Below are 18847 nucleotides of genomic sequence, written 5' to 3'. Positions count from 1 at the left end.
CATGGGTAGAAGGGTTGTACTCCCAACCGATTGTGTGGGTCAAAGTAAATGGTGCTACGTTTTCTCCTTGCGAGAGCCACTTGGCAGTGATTGCCTTGGTCTCTCCTTGTTTTTGCCCTAACATTGGAACTCCTCACCTGTTGAATATGACGTGATGCATTGATTATTAGCTTGCGTGGGAAAATGAGCGGGGCGATAATATTTCTCTCTCTTATGATGACCTTCTGGTATATTTGGTAGATCCAACGCCTGCTATAGACAGATGATTTTAAAAATGTGCCCTTTGGCATATGCTTCTGCTCATGTGTAAACGTCCTCTAGTTTGTAGTCATTTGTGTCTGGTCAGAATTAACAAATGTTTTGGTCATTAATTTCTTTGGTATAGGTCTTCAGTTTATTAGTGATCTCTTCCAATGTTTTTTGCCAGGTGTCTTCTATCCTTTGTCAATTCAGGTTTCAAATTGTGAATTTCTTCTTCTAGTTCACTGAGACATTTTGCTAGTTCTTCAATTATTAGCAAAATCCAGGCCGAGGAGCATTTGTTTAAAATAGAGTACCATTTTTGAATGAATTATTTATTGTTTTTGCATAATGTTGGCTTTAGGACTAAACGTGATGGTTTAGTTTAATAATGTTCACCAGATACATAGATGACATCTTTATAATTTGGCATGGTAGTAGAGACAGCCTTGAAATCGATATACAAGTACCAAATCTAAAATGTGAACAATTTACGTTCAGTTGTGACATAATCTAAAAGCAAATTCCATACTTGGATGTATTCGTGCATATCAGGGATCAGAGAATCGTCACAAATATTTACAGAAAACCTGCTGAGAGGAACAAGTTTCTTCACTCCACAAGTTTCTATCCGGAGCGTCTAAAACATCTACCATTTTCACAATTGACAAGAATTAAAAGGATAATACATGAACCCCAGGATTTACAAACAGCATTACAAGAACACATTGCTAGATTCGTGCATAGAGGTTGCAGCATACCAGCTCTTCAACATTCATTGCAAGGATTACAATCACTAACAAGAGACCAACTTTTAGTAAAAACAACATAAACCATCTTCTACGAAAATTACTGTTGTTTTCCTTCTCCACAAAAAGTCCAGCCATAAAGTGCATAATTAAAAACAGATGGGACACTTTGAGAATTGAACCTGATTTTAAATCCTTAAATATAAGATTGGTCACTGCTTGCTTACAAACGTACCAAGAATTTAAAAGAACTTGTCCCTAACAAATGTGTGAGGGCCAGCAGTACTAAGAAACCAGGCAATCACCCATGCCACAACTGTGTACACTGAAACAACATTATGGGTCCAGTTTGTTTGATCCACACAAGGGCACAGCAATAAAATTGAAACAGAGTAGTGATTGTAACACCAACAACTGCATATACTCTTTGAAGTGTTCATGCGACTTATTATACATTGGAATGACCGAAGGAGAATCAAATTAAGAAATCACTGAACACAAAAGTACTATTTGTTAACGCTCAAACAAATTCCTATTAGCTAAACACTTCACTAAATATAATCCTCGATTTCAGAACTTTAAACTAAGAATTACTGAACACATTAAAGAAATTCCAGAATTGGACATCAAAGAAAGACTGCTAGATAGAGAACTCTATTGGATAAAAAGACTAGACACTCTTCAACCATGCGGCCTAAACAATCGTATTGAAATGGCTTCTTACTTGGATGATAGGACAATTCCTGGTGGTTGTCTTCATTGCTTTCATATTTATACCTTGGAATAATGACAACGGCATAGTTATGTACACTGCAAACATTTCATCAACTATTCACTACACCTGTTGCAGAATGCTAGCCAGATAACTTATATGCACAGACTCAGGTTTGAAGTCCTGTCATAAATCGCAACACCTGCTGAGAACCCATTTAAAGATGGCCAAAGCAGTTATATCAAGGACTTACAACTGATACTGCTTTTACATTAGTTTTTACTTTGGATTTTATCTGTTTCATCAACTTAATTTCTCTTTTTTATCTCTTTTGTTGCTTTCGTTTACTTAATCATTTATTTAACCATATCTACAGTTCTTTAACATGAAGTTACACCAACCCACCAGGTTTAACATTCTGTGAATGGCCTCCTCACCTTTTCTCACAACGCTTCACTTGCAGTACACCGGGTTACACATCATGTGGTCTGGTCGTTGCATTATGGCCGCCACGTCTCGGGCTTACTTTTCATTTTAGCGTTCCACGCCATGTGAATGCTCTTTTTTGCGACAAGCAGAGATGCTGTTTTGCCACGGGAACTCCCACTACACACACTCCTCAGGTAAAGCTTTGCTTTCAAGCCAACAGTGTTTTTTATCAGTTAAGCACAGCTTCTGCATTGACATCACAGTGCTGCTTGTTGATTCACTAGTGAACTTTAACTCTCATTTGAGGGTGACTGAACACAACTGGTGTACCTTACCATTTGGTGCACAAAATATAACATTTATTTTCACAGGTTATTCTGTGTTCTTCAGTAACTGTTGTCGCTGATCTGGCGTGTTAAACTTAAATCTATGCTCATAAGTTTCTCGCACAGCTCCCTCATAGTAAGTAAGGGATACAATCGTAAACACGGTTTAGCCCACAGCAAGTACAAAACCTTCACTTTATGTAAATCACTCTTTCTTCTCTCTTTTTTCTGGACTTTGCATTACCATAAAGTTATTTTAATGTTTTGATCCCCTGCAGTTAAGGTCGATTTGTTTCATTGTTCAGCATTGGTTAATAATGTTCCCCTGACGAAGCATGGCCAGTCTGAAATGTACTGGGAATTATTCATTTGGAAATAATGAAAAAGTGAATCATTTCACTAATGAGAAACAATAGAACTGTTCATGAAGTTTGAAAAGTGCAATAGAGATGTCATTAGTTGAACTTTCAGTGATAGCGGATTTCTGTCCGCCTCACAGTGCGCCTTGCGGCTATGTATTAGTAATTATAGCTTCTACTTTCCTTATTAGTGGCCTGTGGCCAGAGCAGCAACCGGGTCAGCACATCTGAGCAGATTATAAATCGAAAACCCAGTAAAAACTGGAGTGCCCTGGGCATCCTCTTCTGAGTAAAAAAAAAAAAAAAAACAGTCTTGTCACTAGTTGCCTGTAATAATTTATTACTTGTGACTAGTGATGCATTTTTCTTTTTACACACACACACACACACTCATGTCAGCAGTAACTTGTATTAATACAATTGCCAGCGTTTCATAGGGGGATTAAAACTCTTTCATGCATTACAAAATATAAAATGGATAATTGGGTGCATGAAATACATTTGCCATGCAACTGAGCTGGAAAGGATTACGGACATTCTTTTCAGTGCCTGTGGATCTATTTATTTAATGGTTTTATTTAATGTGCATGAACTGTTAAGAATGAGGGCGTTTTACATTATTACCTCCATTTTATTCTTTACTAGATATATTCTCACAAATGTCTGATTCCAATGGGTTTATGGTGTTCACGAAGTTTGATCAGTTCCTTCGAGAGGTTTTAAAACTCCCCACGGCTGTTTTTGAGGGGCCTTCGTTTGGTTATACGGAGCACTCGGTTCGAACATGCTTCCCGCAACAGGTAACAATAACTTAAAAGTATATATATAACTCTTTTTTTGTGTGTTAAAAATGCAAATGCTTCTTTTACCTACTGCAGTGATCAAACTTAGGTTTGCTCCTTTCTCTTGCTAAAGGCATAAGCAAGGTCATCAGAAAACCTGCACATCTCCTGCCGGCCCACATATCTGTCTTTACCGGTTTGTTTATCCCAGTAATATCATAGGATTCTTTATATATGTTACGATCTAACAGGACTGATGACAGCCTCATGGATCCGATCGATCTCTGTGGGATCCGTAGTCGAATTTGCATTCGTTTCCATCTGTGCTTTTTGGGAAAGTAATGATGGAGCATTATAATCATCACACCAGGCCTTCCGCTCTGCCAGTATCACTTTGTCTCCATTCCTCTTCCAGTCCTTACACCCGTAGGACGGCCTACTTCAGTAGAGGCAACTGCTGCCTTTCAACTAAAATAAAATTAATTTACTTCTTCTTCCTCTGCTGCTAACCTGATCGAAATCCTGCTTTCCCGTCTACTCTGAGGCATACATACCCTGGAGTCCGTGGACGTCCGCATCTGGTTTTGAGTATGGTAAATAACTCCAAACAATTTTCATTTTATCCGCTTTACACACGTTTCTACTCTAAAAACATAGCTTTTTGCATGCATAACCTCTGGTTATCCCTACCAGTATGTCGCCTGACCAGAAACTGTTTTAAAAGCTGTTAGCTGGAGTTTTTCTTCTAGTGTTGCACAGGCAAGTATGTCAAACACAGCACCTGTCTGACTTTTCTTCATATACTCACTCCCCAGTTCCCTATTTTTCTGCCAAACAACTGCTTTGCTGGATTTTTGAAACCTGTTTGCTTTTTCTCTCCCTCTTATAATTTTTCATTCAGCTCGGATAGCTTATGGTCCAATAATCTGGCTTTATGCCTTGCATGTTGTGCTACCAACTGTTTGTGGCACCAGACTCTCATAACCTCTGCCTCTTTTGCCTGTTCACAGAGTGCCTGGAAAAACCTTGCCTACTCAGAGTATAAGTGCACATTTCCTCTATGTGTCCTTGAGTTTCATCAATAGAAGACTCAAGAGAGAACTACAGAGTATAGGCCACCTCATGTAGTCTGCATGCCATTCCTGCCAAGCAAGTGGTGTACATAACTACCAAAATGTGGAACACCCAGTTGCTAAGATACACGAAATTAGCAACATGCACCCAGAAGCTGGGATTTGTTCTGTGTTATCCACCTTCGCTTTGTAGATTGATGAACTATCAGGTTGATCATCAATTATTCCCTGTTTTGCCCATGCATGTCAAAGTGATGTTGGACAGTTTGGACTAAACATTTCTCTTTTAACAAGACTCCAGTTGCAGGCCTTGTGTTTGAGAAAGCCCTCTGTATGCAGGCCAGGGAACCAAGTCCCAGATCAGATGACTTGAACCAGATCCTGGAGTTTAGCTTCTCCCATGGGTTCCTTCTGTTGTTGCACCCCATCTTACCAGGCTTATCACTCTTTTGATCCCCCTCCTCTTCCAGAAGGTTGAGCCCTTCTGCCTGGTGCAAGAGGTGAAATGAAACTCACTGAGGCAACCATCAATAAACTCATTTGCAAGAAAAACCCAAGATGACTTACATCTTCTTGTGTTCAAGTGGACTCTGCGCTCCTCATGCACAATAGGCATTGGAAAAAAGTGAAGCCACAGAGAAGCCTTGGCCATTCCTGGGCCTGCCGTGTCAATCTTGCCATCCAGAGTAGTCTTATTGGGATGTATCTGTGATACCACAGGTGCACTGAACAAAGGAGTCCATACCCCCATCACCCACACCTTACTTTGAAGGAGAAGCTCATTCATACAGACTCATCTGTCGTAGTTGGACTCTCACCCCTAGGTAAGAGTACTGCTTTAGGGGTGGTAGCACTTTTGTTTGTAGGCAGCTGAGGCACTCCTACAACAAGTTGCAACTGTTGGCTGAACCCTCGCAGCTCACAAGCAGTACCTCACCAAAACTCAGAAAGCAAAGGTGACTTCTGGCAGCCCTACACACGGAGTCTAGATTCAACCTCTCAGGGAAATCATGGTGGAACAGAAGTTATCTTTTTCTCTCATAATCAGCAAGTCCCATACGCACAAAGGCAATGAAGGAGATGCAGGAGAGTTTTCAGTAGATTTATTGAAAGACTGCAATCTATGATGAAATTAATGTGCTGCAATGATTAGGCTAAAGAACAGTAAAAGAAGCAGAATTGTGAAGATGAACATTATTTCCAAAAAGGTGCAAACCAACATTGGGTATAGTTAGTGGACCTACCTTACCAACTGTTTCTTCCATCCAATTTATACTTTTAGGCCCCCTATTCTTATTCTCCTCATGGTTTGTTCCAGGGAGGCGTCTCCTGTAGTCAAGGAGAAGCGCCCTCCAATAACCTGCCCCCATCTCCTGTAACAGCCTACCAGTTGCATCTTCCTGAAATACTGTTTCCTGGTGAAGGGCACAGGTTTTAGCCCTGATGAATCCCTGAGACTGCTTTGCTAGAAAGGAATGGGCAGAAACAGGTTGGCACCAATGAGTAGGATTGGGCATAATGCCTATTTGACCACCTCAAAAGAACACCTCTGTTTCCCAGGTGTCTTTAATCTTAACAAGGGTACCACCTAATAAAATAATTTCTTTGTGGTTTATCCTCAGATATTTTTAATTGAACCTGGACCAGAGTTTTGATGTCCAGCTAGATAATTTCTAAGAACTCCCTCAAGATAGCCCCACTTGAGGTTGAGTCCGTCATGGTAGTACCATCTCACCAGGGTGGGACGCGGTGGCCGATGATGAAGCATGTCACATTATGTGAGTGCGCCCACCTTGTCCAAATCTTTAGGATTTTTTTAGGATTCGTTTATTATTTAACTCTGGAATAGGAAGAGTAACATCTAAAAAACTCATAGAATAAGGGAGGTTGAGCGATATACTGTAGGTGGGCTCCATGCATTTTTGTGTTTCCTGAGATTAAGTGAGGCTAGCGTGAGCTCCTAGAAAGCTTCTGTGTTCTGTCCCGGTGTTTTTTAATGAACCATTGGGCAGTGCCAGGCAAGGTGGGCAGTCATCTAGGGCTGTACATCTTAAGCAGTCAGAATCTGCCAGGAGGCTTCACTGAGAGTGTGCATATGGCAAACCCGGTGCATAAATCTCATTAGTATCTGTAGTCAGGGAGTGCCTGTTGGGGTAAATATCACTCATTTTGTGTGTACCCCATTTGTTATGTGTGCCGAGATGTGATCCATCTGCAGTAAGTGGGATTTAAGAGAAATGCGTCAGGCATTTATATGGAACATATAATGTGAGTGTGCTAAGCATTTTTACATAGGCTATCACAAGCTAACTGAGTGTAGGCAACTGGATCAATCTCAGCTCAGTGACATTTGGCCTGAGGACCAATCACAGCACAGAGAGGGGAGGGCCATGCAATGTCATGCTTTATCACTAATCGGATTATGAGTGACAGGGGGTGCAGCCAATAGTGAGCAAAATGCGCCAGAGCACACTTGTAATAGTCACAATCCGGTGCTGAAAGGCCACCCTGCTCATAGGGTAACATGAACATTTTAAAATGAACCCTTGGCTGCTCTCCTGCTAGGGAGGTCATGTGGGATCTTAGCGTTTTAATGTAATGGTTTAGTTAGTGCAGATGGAACGTTTTAAAATAGATATATAGCAGCTTGGGTGATATCACCATTTTTTAATGGGGTCAGGCCTGCCCATCAAGAAGGTTTATCTGCTCTTCAATCTTAGTTATATCTGTGCTGTGATTCTCTTGATATTAAGCTAGTTTTGTCTCCACCACCCCTAGGTATTTAGTTGACGGTGGCTGATTTGTTCAGTTAATAGTAATTCCTGCTAGTGTTTTAAAGAGGGTACATTCTCTTTTAATGGGGCTTTGGCTATCACCCGGGTCACACAGGTATATGGTAATATCATCTGCATACCGTGATACTACTTAATTTGCAGTTGATGAAAATTCAGACGTCCTTGTGCGTGCAGTTTCCTGATTGAGCAGGCCAGAGCTCCAACACCAGGGCATGTGAACTGAGAGAGCAGGCAACCCTATGAAGTGCCTCTCCCTAGGGTTATCGGCAGGGGCATAGCTGCAGGGGGGGCATGTCTGGGGTGTTATCCCCCTAAAAAAAGTTAGTAGTTGGGTACAAGTGCCTTCAGTTGGGTAATGTGAAGTGTGTTGGATTTCACCTGGAATTTTTACATGCCCACACTGACAAAAACACACTCTGTATTTCATCTATGTTTTGAAAACCTTCAAGGATGTTAATTAATTTGAGAAATATTGAGTTTTAAATGCCCCTAACAATCCACACTCTTTCTTCCCACTCCCCCTTAAATTCCCTCATGTCCTGCTTCTCACAAAATGTGTTTGAACAAGATGACCAAACATGATTGTTAGGAAATCCGATGCTCATTAGGCACCCCCAACCTCTCATAGGATTGAATCCGTCCTCATCTGAAAGAACCAAACCCAGTAACAGAAGTGCTAGCCCATTAACAAGCACCTCAGCGAGTATATTTGCATCTACGTTATTGAGGGATAGTGCCCGGTGTGGGGAAGTTGCCAGGTTTCAAGAGTGTCACAAGGTCAGCCTCTCTGAATGAAGAGTGAACTGGAGTGTGCACGTATCCAGTGCCTCACTGTGCACTCGCAGGAGCTGTGGAACCAGTAGGTCACAGTGGACTTCATAAAACTCCACGGGGCCTTGCATGTGGAGAGATCGGATATTGCGGTTATTTCGCAAAGACTGATACACGCATCACCTAAGAACTGCCATAAACGAGATATGGTTCTTGCAACAGTGCAGACATGGGCCCTCATTACGAATGTGGCGGTCTCAAGACCCCCACGCTCGCAATGGCGGCGGTTGGACCTCCGCAGACAGGGCGGTCTGACAGCCCCATTATGATTGTGGTTGAGCGGCCATGGTCAAACCACCAACACCGCCAGGCTGCAGCCAGCCTGCAGCCAGGTGGTCCCTGCGGTTGTAATCCGCCAGGGCAGCGCTGCCATGGGGATTACGAGTCCCCATCCGCCAGCCTTCCCATGGCGGTAAACACCACCATGGAAAGGCTGTCAGAATGGGGGTGTGGGGTCCCCCATGCACAGCCCCATCGCGCATTTCACTGCCTGAATTACGGGCAGTGAAATGTGTGACGGGTGCTGTCGCAACCGATGTACCACAACATTGCCACCGGCGTCAATGTTGTGTTGAGTGTGCCGCTGGCCCAGCCGGCAAAAACACGGTTTTTGCCTGCTGGCCCAGCAGGACAATCCTAATAATTGCGGGCAGAAGACCTCCAGGACTTTTGCCTGCAGAGGCTTCGGTGGTCCTTGAAAAGGACCACCAAAGTCGAAATGAGGCCCATAATGAGGGCAGCTGCTCTTGTGATCAGGTTTTTAACATTTGTTTGGCTTGGTGTGTTTTTCATGTGTTATTGTCACATGCATCATATTAACTTAAATATGAGAAGGACGGATGTGATTACTTCATGACAGAGAGACGGCAAAGGTGGTTAGAATAACAAATAATTTGCGTTCTTTTTGGCAAAACAATCCCCGTGTCACGATATGTTTATATTATTACAGTATGGCATTGTGTGTCAGCCGGCGATGTTTTATCTTTACTGTCACTTTTTGAACATTTAGGTATGATGAGTAAATGGGATTTTGGGGGGTTATATATTACATGTATTTTATTTCAATATTTGCACTGTGTCATTTCTGTTGTGAAAGGTATCATTTTGGAAGCGTTCAAATAAATGTCAGATCTATTCCGGAACGTGTTTGTACATGGAAATATGCTCCTCATTGTACAAGTTGACTCTAACGGCTGCTTTTGTTCACTTGTTGTACAGAAAAAGGTGATGCTGAACATGTTCTTAGACACGCTGATGGCTGACCCCCCTCCCCAGTGCCTTGTCTGGCTGCCTCTCATGCACAGGCTCGCTCATGTGGAAAACGGTAAGTGAGGCTTTCCCCACCTGCCATTAGTTACAAAGAAAGTTGCACATTTTTCGTCCGAAAGCAACTTCGCAGAACACAATTGTGCCCTTGATATTTTAAATGTGTGTGTCTGGGTGTCCTTTCATGGTCCCTGAGACAGCGGAAAGTGCTTGTGTGTTTGCCAACCACACAATTATGTAAACCTCAGAGAACAGTAAAACAGGGACTGTAAGCTGCAAAGCCTGCAGAACCTTATGTGAAACGATGGAGTGGCACGCTTGGGCATTAAAGTTTGCAAACGCAGTGCCATCTTCCTGATTCTCGGAAGCTGACAAAGTGGTACAGATGTGAAGGCATCTTGAATCCTTATTCAATCTGAGACCCATCAGCTTAGGTTGTGACTTGACTCCCCTTGGCACAGCCTGGGCACAGGAGTGAGGAGATCTCTTCTCTAAGATAGGAGTACCTGGAGACTCGGGCTCAGGTATGGACATGTTTTCTGAACGCAGTCCATCCGCAGGCTCTCACCGGGGCTGCCACAGCCTGTGTGGTCAGGAGGCCGAGAGGCACCTTTGACCAGTGTTCCTGGAAGGATAGGCTGGGTATGTCTGTAGTAATTCTGAAAGGGTGACAGATCCTAAGGGTAAGTGATTGCCTGTCTGCTTACAAGAGAGTGCTACAGAATAAGAGGGGAGGATGTTTTGATTGCTGTATAGAGATGTTCCTAGGTGGGCCTGCAGAAGCAGTGCCAGTATTGAAGGTGGGAAAGAAAGATATCCTTCAGGAAGGCTGAGGATGGAAGTCTTCTGAGGATAGACTGGAGCCCTGAGGACCCAAAGGCTACAAAGCGTATCAGAAAGCAAGTGTTTGGACACTGCTAGGCAGACATCCTCAGGCCAGTCTTGTCCCCATAAGGATCATTGGCTCAATGTACAGCGAATGTAAAACCTTTGAGTTGAAGTCCACACCATACAACTTCCAAGTCTCACTATGTAGCTGAGGCTCTGTGAGTCACCTTGTGTTATGTCACGGTCCAGAGATAGTGAGGCAGGGGAATAGTTATAACCTCTCATCTTTATCTAGGGGCTGTATATGCCCCACACATGACACACCCCTTGGTTACAGATAAAAGATTCCCAGCCTGGGACTCGGTCTTCTTGACTTTTGTTGGACCTTTAGGGGATGCAGAATGAAAGACACTTGCACCTGCTCACAAGCCCTGCTTCGCCGAGCTGTTTGAATTCAGCCTCACAGAAAGTAGAAGACAGTTCTAGGTGACTGCAAAGGTGAACAGACAGACTTGAGCAGAGGATGCCAACATCAATAACATACCTCTGTGTTTCACAGTCTAAAGGGGATGTGTGTATGTTTTGGATCACCTTTCCTCTGTAGTGGTCCAGATGGCTTTCGTGCCACACCGGTGTGTGTGGGAACCCCTTCGCAGGAGATTAAAGACCAGGCCATGGCATCCAGTCTTTATTGGTGTGTGTATGTGGTACATAGGTCCTCTTCTAGGATTCCTTTTAGCAGATAAAAGTATAAAATTGGTCATGATATGTGTTGGGACATGTAGGCCAGACATACACAAAAACGTGCAAATCTGTACCGACCCTGGTCCTCCATAGGACTCGAGCTACACCCCACTGACAATCCCCAGAGCCCCAAATCGAGCAAAACCGGCCAGGGGATGCTTGTGTACCCTTTTGGCGGGGTCCTTGCTTGCAGTTCGTGACGGACTGTTCTCGTGAGGAGCAGGGTTGATACTGATTTGCATAAGGCAGGCCTAGCTCTAGAATAGCATGGTGGCCAAAACATGATGGACCTGAATGGACTTGAATGCGACCTGAGCAATTGCCAGTGGCTGAGCTGAGCGTTCCATTCGTAACTCATTGTTGCTGAAGTTAGCTCCCTGAGTTTGATGGGTATGGCCAGACATGGGCCCGTGCTCTCTGGGCCACAGGACCCAAGCTGCACCCTACTGATGAGCCCCAGGTAAGGCAAACCTAGCCTTGGGTTGCTTGTTGACCCCTCTGGACAGACGGCCTTTCCTAGAAATTCAGAACACACTGTTATATTGAGGAGCAGGAGTGATATTGGCTTGTGTAAGATGGGTTTGTCTAGAGTCGCATGGTGGGCAAAAAATGATGTACTAGAATACGGCCTGAGTGATTTCCAGTGTCTGAGATTAATTAGAACATTGGAATGCTGGAGGCTCCATTGAAAACAATGGAGTGCTGCGGGCTTTTACTGGCCGGTAAAAGCCCGCAGCGCCAACATTCCAATGTTCGCTTTGTTCACAGCAACAGCTGTGAACAAAGCCTCACTGAGCCCGAGGGGATTTTAATCCCCTCGGGCTCCGTGAACATTTTTTTTTTTAATAGAACATTCTGCCCTGTGTGGCAGAATGTTCTAATAGCCTTAGAACCCGCTGTAGCGGGCTCTACCGGCTATTAAAGTCCCTCTCCCTTGTTAAATGCCCTCGCCTTCGGCTCGGGCATTTAACGCGGGGAGCGGGCCTTTAATAGCCGGTAGAGCCCGCTACGGCGGGTTCTAAGGCTATATTCAAGCATTCCATCCATCACCTTGTTGCTTTAACTTTAAATATAAGAAAACTCAGTCCTTAACTGATACAAACAAAATTCATAGGGTAACTTTGAGGTAATGTTCCAGGCGTATACGACTTTTCTGAATTATTTTGATGGATTTAGCACATCTTCAATTTGCCGAATTTGTGAACAGTGGGCAATTCATTAATTTCCATTTTTTGTTTATTCTCTACATCTAGCAAAGCTATAAATCTAACCTTAGACTCTGGGTGTTACTTTTGCATGTCCTGAAGAAGACCCCTCTTCGATGCGCTATTAACACACTTCTTCTGTGGGTCAAAAACGTTGACAAATCTATACATTTTGCCTGTATCAAATAAGGACTGAGTTGGGTGATCACACACCTTGGAAACCATATGGCTCGTCTACTAACTATTTGGATCAACCAGGCATTCATTTAAACTGTTGTGAATGTTGTTAATGGATTTGTTTTGATTATTTTTATACAGCAATTTTTGCACTGCACAAGCACTTTGTGACCCATCACATACCACCTAAACAGAAATCATTGTATACTTGTTTGGTGCAATGTTTGTTTTAAATAAATTGTCAGTTATGACTTTTAACTCTTATGTGTGTATTGGAAACAGTTTTTTCTTGAACTCTGTAAGTGAATCCGACAGAGCCGCCTCATGCGATACAGTATTTAAAGCCCCAGGTCTGAGGAGCGCGGGGTAACCACATCATTGATGGTAGGTTGGGGTCACAGCAGTGCTGCGGTTTTTGCACTGTGACTCCAGCTGTGTTTTGTGTGTCACCAACACAAATCTTTCACCACAGACAGAAACCCAGTGTGTCCCTGTGCATAAACCAATGCCCTGCTGTGACCCCTGTGCACTTAGACTACTTTGAGAAGTAGACATACCGGAGGATGACAAGGTAGGTGAGGAACTGGTTATGGGAGCCAGGTGTGCACTGGAGATCTGCAGACCTTTAAACTCATAGAACTTGTATATCGAGAGAGAGACACATGTAGGTGACCTGTTTCTATATCTATAGAAACAGATTTTATTATCCTTGTAGGGAGTTGCATCATATCACCACAGGACTGAAATATCCAAAGTATCTATCTCCACAGTCCACAGTACAGCCTGCCCCATCCACACCCTCAAAAGTCATGCTTAGCTCCTGGCACTCATGCCCGCTTACCTAGCGATTCTCTTGCAGCACACATCTCGAACTACGTTTAGATAAGTACCATAGGTGTTTTTAAGAAGCAGGTGTGTAGTGCCCTACTTGCAATGCTGCCAGGTATGCTGCTATACACCGAAGCTCACTTAGCACTCAAGTCCTGCCAACATTTCCAAGTCCTGTTGGAGAGCACATAAACAAATTACCAGATTTTAAAAACATTTCTACAAATGTGCGTGAACCCCGCTTTCAGGAAGCCTTGTTAAGTAGCTGCCATTAAAGAAGACAAAAGTCCACCCCCAGCCATAAATCTTCTACAGTATTCAAAAGCCAAAAATATTTTTATTTCATACTTTTGTGAACTCTACTTGTTTACAGACTGAATGTAGAGATAACATATAATCAATGGAATATTAGTCGGATACCCAGTTTTATGAGCAGGTGTAAGCCAGGACTTGTGTGCAAACCAAACATATCTGTTAAGAGCCCTTGAGAGCAGAAAGTGGAAGAATTAAGATCATTTACATTTGCTGCTGACATTGTCCTTTCCTTTGAATAAATATCACCAGAGCAACTTTTGAGAAATAGTTTCGGAAACGCAAAATCTGTATCATGGCTTACAGCCCACTGATGGGTTCCTTTGGGCACACATTCTTTTGATGTTTGAGGGTGATATGTCACTAGATTCCTCAAATGTTTCTAAAGTGCTTTACATATGCCATTACTCTTTTGGTGCCAGTGGGGACCTCAGGTATCATATACATTTACCTCTATGTTCAGTAGATTTGGAGGTTTACATTTCTAGGCCCAACCTTCCACACAAACAAGCTGTTATGATACTGAGGCTGGCAACTTTCTCCATTTTGCTGCCTTACTCTATTATAGATTCACATGAGGTGAACAATTTCAGTATACAGTTGTTAGGTTTAAACAGATTATCCTGGGTGTGTATAAATCCATGTTACCAAATGTGCTTCTTGGATGAGTCACTGTCTGAAGTGCACAATGCCACACACATCAGTGGCTCTTCCAAGTTCGTTTTTTCTACCATTGAGTTCACATGAGTGTGCACCTTCTGGAAGGAAGATGAAAGCATATTAAAGATATGTGTCTCTGGGACTTGGGCACATTTCGACCAGCGACATTTACATCTACAATGCTATGCCTTCTGTCCGAATCACTTTCACAGTCTTTTTTTTTTGGGGGGGGTGGGGGGAGAATTCAACCACTGAAAAAGTTAAATTTGTTATACCTTCTGTGCATCAAGTCATTTCCTAGTTACATTTATAAAACATTTTATTTTGGGTGTTGGCCTGTGCTGCTTGAGAGCACTTAAGAACAGAACTGGAAAAAATAAATAGTATATAGGCCAGGGAATGGGGAGAGACAACCACCAGCTGCTATTCTTATTTGCTGGTGAGAGCTATACAAGGATGGGTTTTCAGCTGTAGTGGAATAGTACAAAGTGCTCTGGTGTGTAGTAGGTTCTAGAGAATCTCCTGCTAGATCTTTGGCACTTGCCTGGATGAATGGCAGGCACGTTGTGGGGGGGAGAGCTTAAGCACCTGGTAGTCTGATAGTGAGAATCTTCTTTATGTAGGTGGATCTGCAGGAGAGTAGAGTTGTGTGCTCAGGGTGGGTACTTTGAACTGTTATAATTCAGGTGAGATAACTCAAAACATAAGTCGCTGGAATTCGGTCACTTAGAATTCGACGAATGTTGTCCCATGCCCTCATTCAGTGATGCATGAGATCTGTTCACAGGCTTCCTTCACCTAAAAATCCAAGTGCAACCTTTAATTATTGGAAGGAAGCTAGTTCTGGTGTCCAGTGTGGGTGCCCTGAGGCTGGTAATTTCTCCACATACCCTCCAAAAACCCTTCGCGATCAGATAGTTCTTACAGCCGCTATATTCCTCCTGCGTCTGAGGTAAATGTTCACTGTAAGGCCATTTAGAAACATTACTCTTCCCACTGCCCAGCGGCAGTGCATGGTCTGCCTCCCAATTAATGTCTGCGTGCCTTCTAGCCAATATGAGGGTGAAGTTTATGAACGTATTCCTTGTTCTTGTTGCTTTAGGTCCGGGTGAAAGCTCTAACAAGTATACTGTGAGGATATGGCGGATCACCCTTCCAAATGCCTTGCTTAGTGCCTCAATGGCCTGCCTCAAGAACTCACTGGTTATCTGACAGTCCCATACCTTGTGCATGTAATCAGTATCAATTAGGTTGCTAAATGAACATTTTTGATTAAAAAAAATATAAGCATACAGTTCAGTCCTTTGTGTGTTAGATATTTTGCATGAAGTTAGCTGTGTGTATGTCGGCCTGGCACTGAAGGAGACTTTGGGTGTATTTCATGGCCCTTTCCCACTGTTTGTCTGTAAGAACCCTATTCATACGGGTTTGCCACTTGTCCCTAGTGGATTGCATATCCGCTCTAAGCATATGTGGCACTAACTTATAAAACCAAGAGACTAGTCTTCGTCCACCTCGAATAGTGAGATGTAATCACAGTTCTTATGGAGACTTCTAACTGAAGATTCCTTACCTTAGAATATTCCCCAGGTGCCAAACTGGATCCAGAGGATCTTGAGCAGTACCTCTCCGCTCTAGTAGGTGGTGTTGATTGACTCCAAATCTGCATTGTCCACGTGGGAATTGATGTTGCAGTGCCCATATATAAGCACCATCCCGGCACGCTGACATCTGTTCCTTTCTATCTACGCCAACAGTGCAGATCTGGTGAGCTACCTTGGTCTTTTTTTTTATTTTTTTACTTCTTTATTTTTTATTAGCTTTGCTTCCAGTGTGTCAGGGATGTGTCTCCCAACAAACCCACTGGGTTTAAACCATGTAGAGAATGTCACCAACAGATGTCTGTCTTTGACCCACACTTGGTTTGCCTGTGGTGCCCGGGTTCAAACCATGACTCCAAGGCCAGCTTTGACTGCAGATCCATGAATCCGAAGGTGATTCACAAGCGGGCATTGAAGCTTCTGGCTGCATGGCAAAAGAATGCTCTGTGCCGATCCTGGTCCTTAGGGAGATCACAAGGCCATTCCTCCGGATGATCATCTTCACTGTTGAACACCTCTTTCTCCAAATCAGGTAGGTCCACAAAGCACAAGTAGTCGTCTGTTTCCCCGTCCAAACACTGTGTTTCTTGGCTCCGTGTCTGCATGCCATCTAATGAACTGGGGTCCAGGCCTGCTCCTTGTTACGCCAACTTCCATGGATCTAGAGCAATGCCCACCCAATTAAAGAATTTTACGATGCCATGCATACCATCTGTGGGGCGAATGATTCTCTCTGGCGCACCCCATGGAGGCGAGAGGCACTCCTACTAGAATACTGATGGTGGGTTCACCCTTGATGCCATTAGGGCCCTCTCGATCTGCCTCTGTGTCCAGACTGACACCGTTGTGGGTGCCGCCTTCTACCCTGGCACCATCCATTCCGATGTTGAACCTAACGCCACTGGTGCTGCTCAACGATGTGTCCATTGTCATTCCCGAATCTGAACCAATACCTTTCAATGTCTATGCTAGCTCCATCCAGGCCCTGCTTACCTCTGAAACTTACCGCCCCTACATAAACTTTTCCTCCCTGAAGATTTAAGAGAAATTTGAGGAGGAAGGGTTTGGTCCCCTAGAGGAAGACCCTGAGCCAGCGGAAAAGTGCTGTGAGGAGCTGGGTAACGCCAGTTTCCTGGACACTCCACCTGACTCTGGCATACTTTCCCCTCAAGGCCTCGTGTCAGAGCAAGGTGCATCCTTTGCCACTGTGATTCTCAGGGTGGCAGAGGCCCTGGACTTTCAGCTGCCTGCTCTCAAGATGAAGACCAACATCTTGATAGAGGGGCTTCACAAAATAGTCTGTTCAGCTGAACCGCTGCTCCCCTTCAAAGAAGCCGCCACCACAGGGGACCCTGTGCATCGCATGATTGCCTTACTCCATTGTCCTGCCAAGGAGACCCAGCCTTCCTTTCCCACCTCTTCTCTCAGGAGAGCCTATTTTGCAGACCTCAGTGTCCAAGGTCAACCCAAGTATGTTCCCTTCCACTCTACCAAACAGGGAATCCAAGAGGCCAGACACCTTTGGAAAGCGTATTTTTTGCTTTCACCGGTCTAGCCTTGCGATCAGTAAACACCGCTTGCCTCTTGGGCCGATATTTTCATGCATTGCTGGTTGTGCAACTGCTGCCCTTGCATGCCAAGAACCCAGCCCTGGTAGATGGCCGATATGTAGCTAAGTCTACCATTAGGTTTGCACTGTACACCACAGACTCCCTGAGTAGAGCCACGGCTTCTACAGTGGCTCTGCACCGCCATGCCTCCTTGCTGTCCACTGAGTTTTCAGGAGATATCCAATCATCCCTGATCGACATGCCCTTTGGCTCTAGCTTCTTTGACAACAAGGCCGAAACAGTGCTCATGCTCTTTTGAGAGAGCTTGGCCACTGTTGGATCCATTGGTCTTTCCATGTCTGCCAAGTCTCAACAGTGGTCTTTCACTCCTACCATTGACCAGCGGTACCCCAGTCTAGCAGACCAATCAGTCCTTGCATTAGCAGGGTTGCAGATTTCGATGAGGATGCAGGATGCAGGATCCAGTGTGTTGTCTACTCCCCCACCCGTCTGGCAACTGGAGCCTTGAAGCCGCTTTAGTCCACCTGCCATCTATCTCCACCGTCCTGTTGTCTGTAGGATCAGGCACCACCTGCCCCAATGGCCTGCGATCACTTCCGGCAAGTGGGTTCTTCAGATTGTATGGCAGGGGTATACCCTTTCATTTGTGGAAACCCCTCCGCCTTTGCCACCATCCTGACGGAGATCATCTCTACTTAATTCTTTCGTGAAGTACAGGCTCGTCTGGCAAAAGGGTCCCAGCACCAGAAGCAGGGCACAGTTGTTATTCCCGCTACCTTAAGGTGCCCGAGAATAATGAAGGCCTCTGAACTATATTAGATCTGCTCCCTCTCAACTACTTTCTGAAGAAAGAGAAATTCAGAAAGATCATATTGGCTCAATGTAAGGAAATGCCTCCTTGGCATGGTTACCCCCTGACTTTTTGCCTTTGCTGATGCCAAGTAATGATTTGAAAGTGTGCTGAGGCCTACTAACCAGGCCCCAGCACCAGTGTTCTTTCCCTAACCTGTACCTTTGTTTCCACAATTGGCCCACCCTGGCATCCAGGTAAGTCCCTTGTAACTGGTACCCCTGGTACCAAGGGCCCTGATGCCAGGGAAGGTCTCTAAGGGCTGCAGCATGTCTTATGCCACCCTGGAGACCCCTCACTCAGAACAGACACACTGCTTGCCAGCATGTGTGTGCTGGTGGGGATAAAATGACTAAGTCGACATGGCACTCCCCTCAGGGTGCCATGCCAACCTCACACTGCCTATAGGTATAGATAAGTCACCCCTCTAGCAGGCCTTACAGCCCTAAGGCAGGGTGCACTATACCATAGGTGAGGGCATAGGTGCATGAGCACTATGCCCCTACAGT

The 18847-nt window shown here is 44.3% G+C and overlaps 1 protein-coding gene across 6 annotated transcripts in view; it reads left to right on the top strand.

The window, feature by feature from the left end:
- Window positions 1-18847, top strand: part of DTNB (dystrobrevin beta) — a 672321-nt gene that overhangs the window by 174980 nt on the left and 478494 nt on the right. For all 6 annotated transcript variants that reach the window (XR_011203590.1, XM_069233646.1, XM_069233645.1 and 3 more), the window contains 2 exons: window positions 3461-3615; window positions 9515-9620. Coding sequence is in view for 5 of the 6 variants with exons in the window: in XM_069233646.1 (XP_069089747.1) it covers window positions 3461-3615; window positions 9515-9620 (261 nt within the window). In the remaining variant the exon portion in view is untranslated. The remainder of the gene's footprint in view (window positions 1-3460; window positions 3616-9514; window positions 9621-18847) is intronic.

Source organism: Pleurodeles waltl, chromosome 5, assembly GCF_031143425.1.
Source record: "Pleurodeles waltl isolate 20211129_DDA chromosome 5, aPleWal1.hap1.20221129, whole genome shotgun sequence".
NCBI classification, from domain to species: domain Eukaryota; kingdom Metazoa; phylum Chordata; class Amphibia; order Caudata; family Salamandridae; genus Pleurodeles; species Pleurodeles waltl.
Note: the sequence above shows the minus strand (reverse complement) of the source record. Positions and strands in the feature narration are given on the sequence as shown.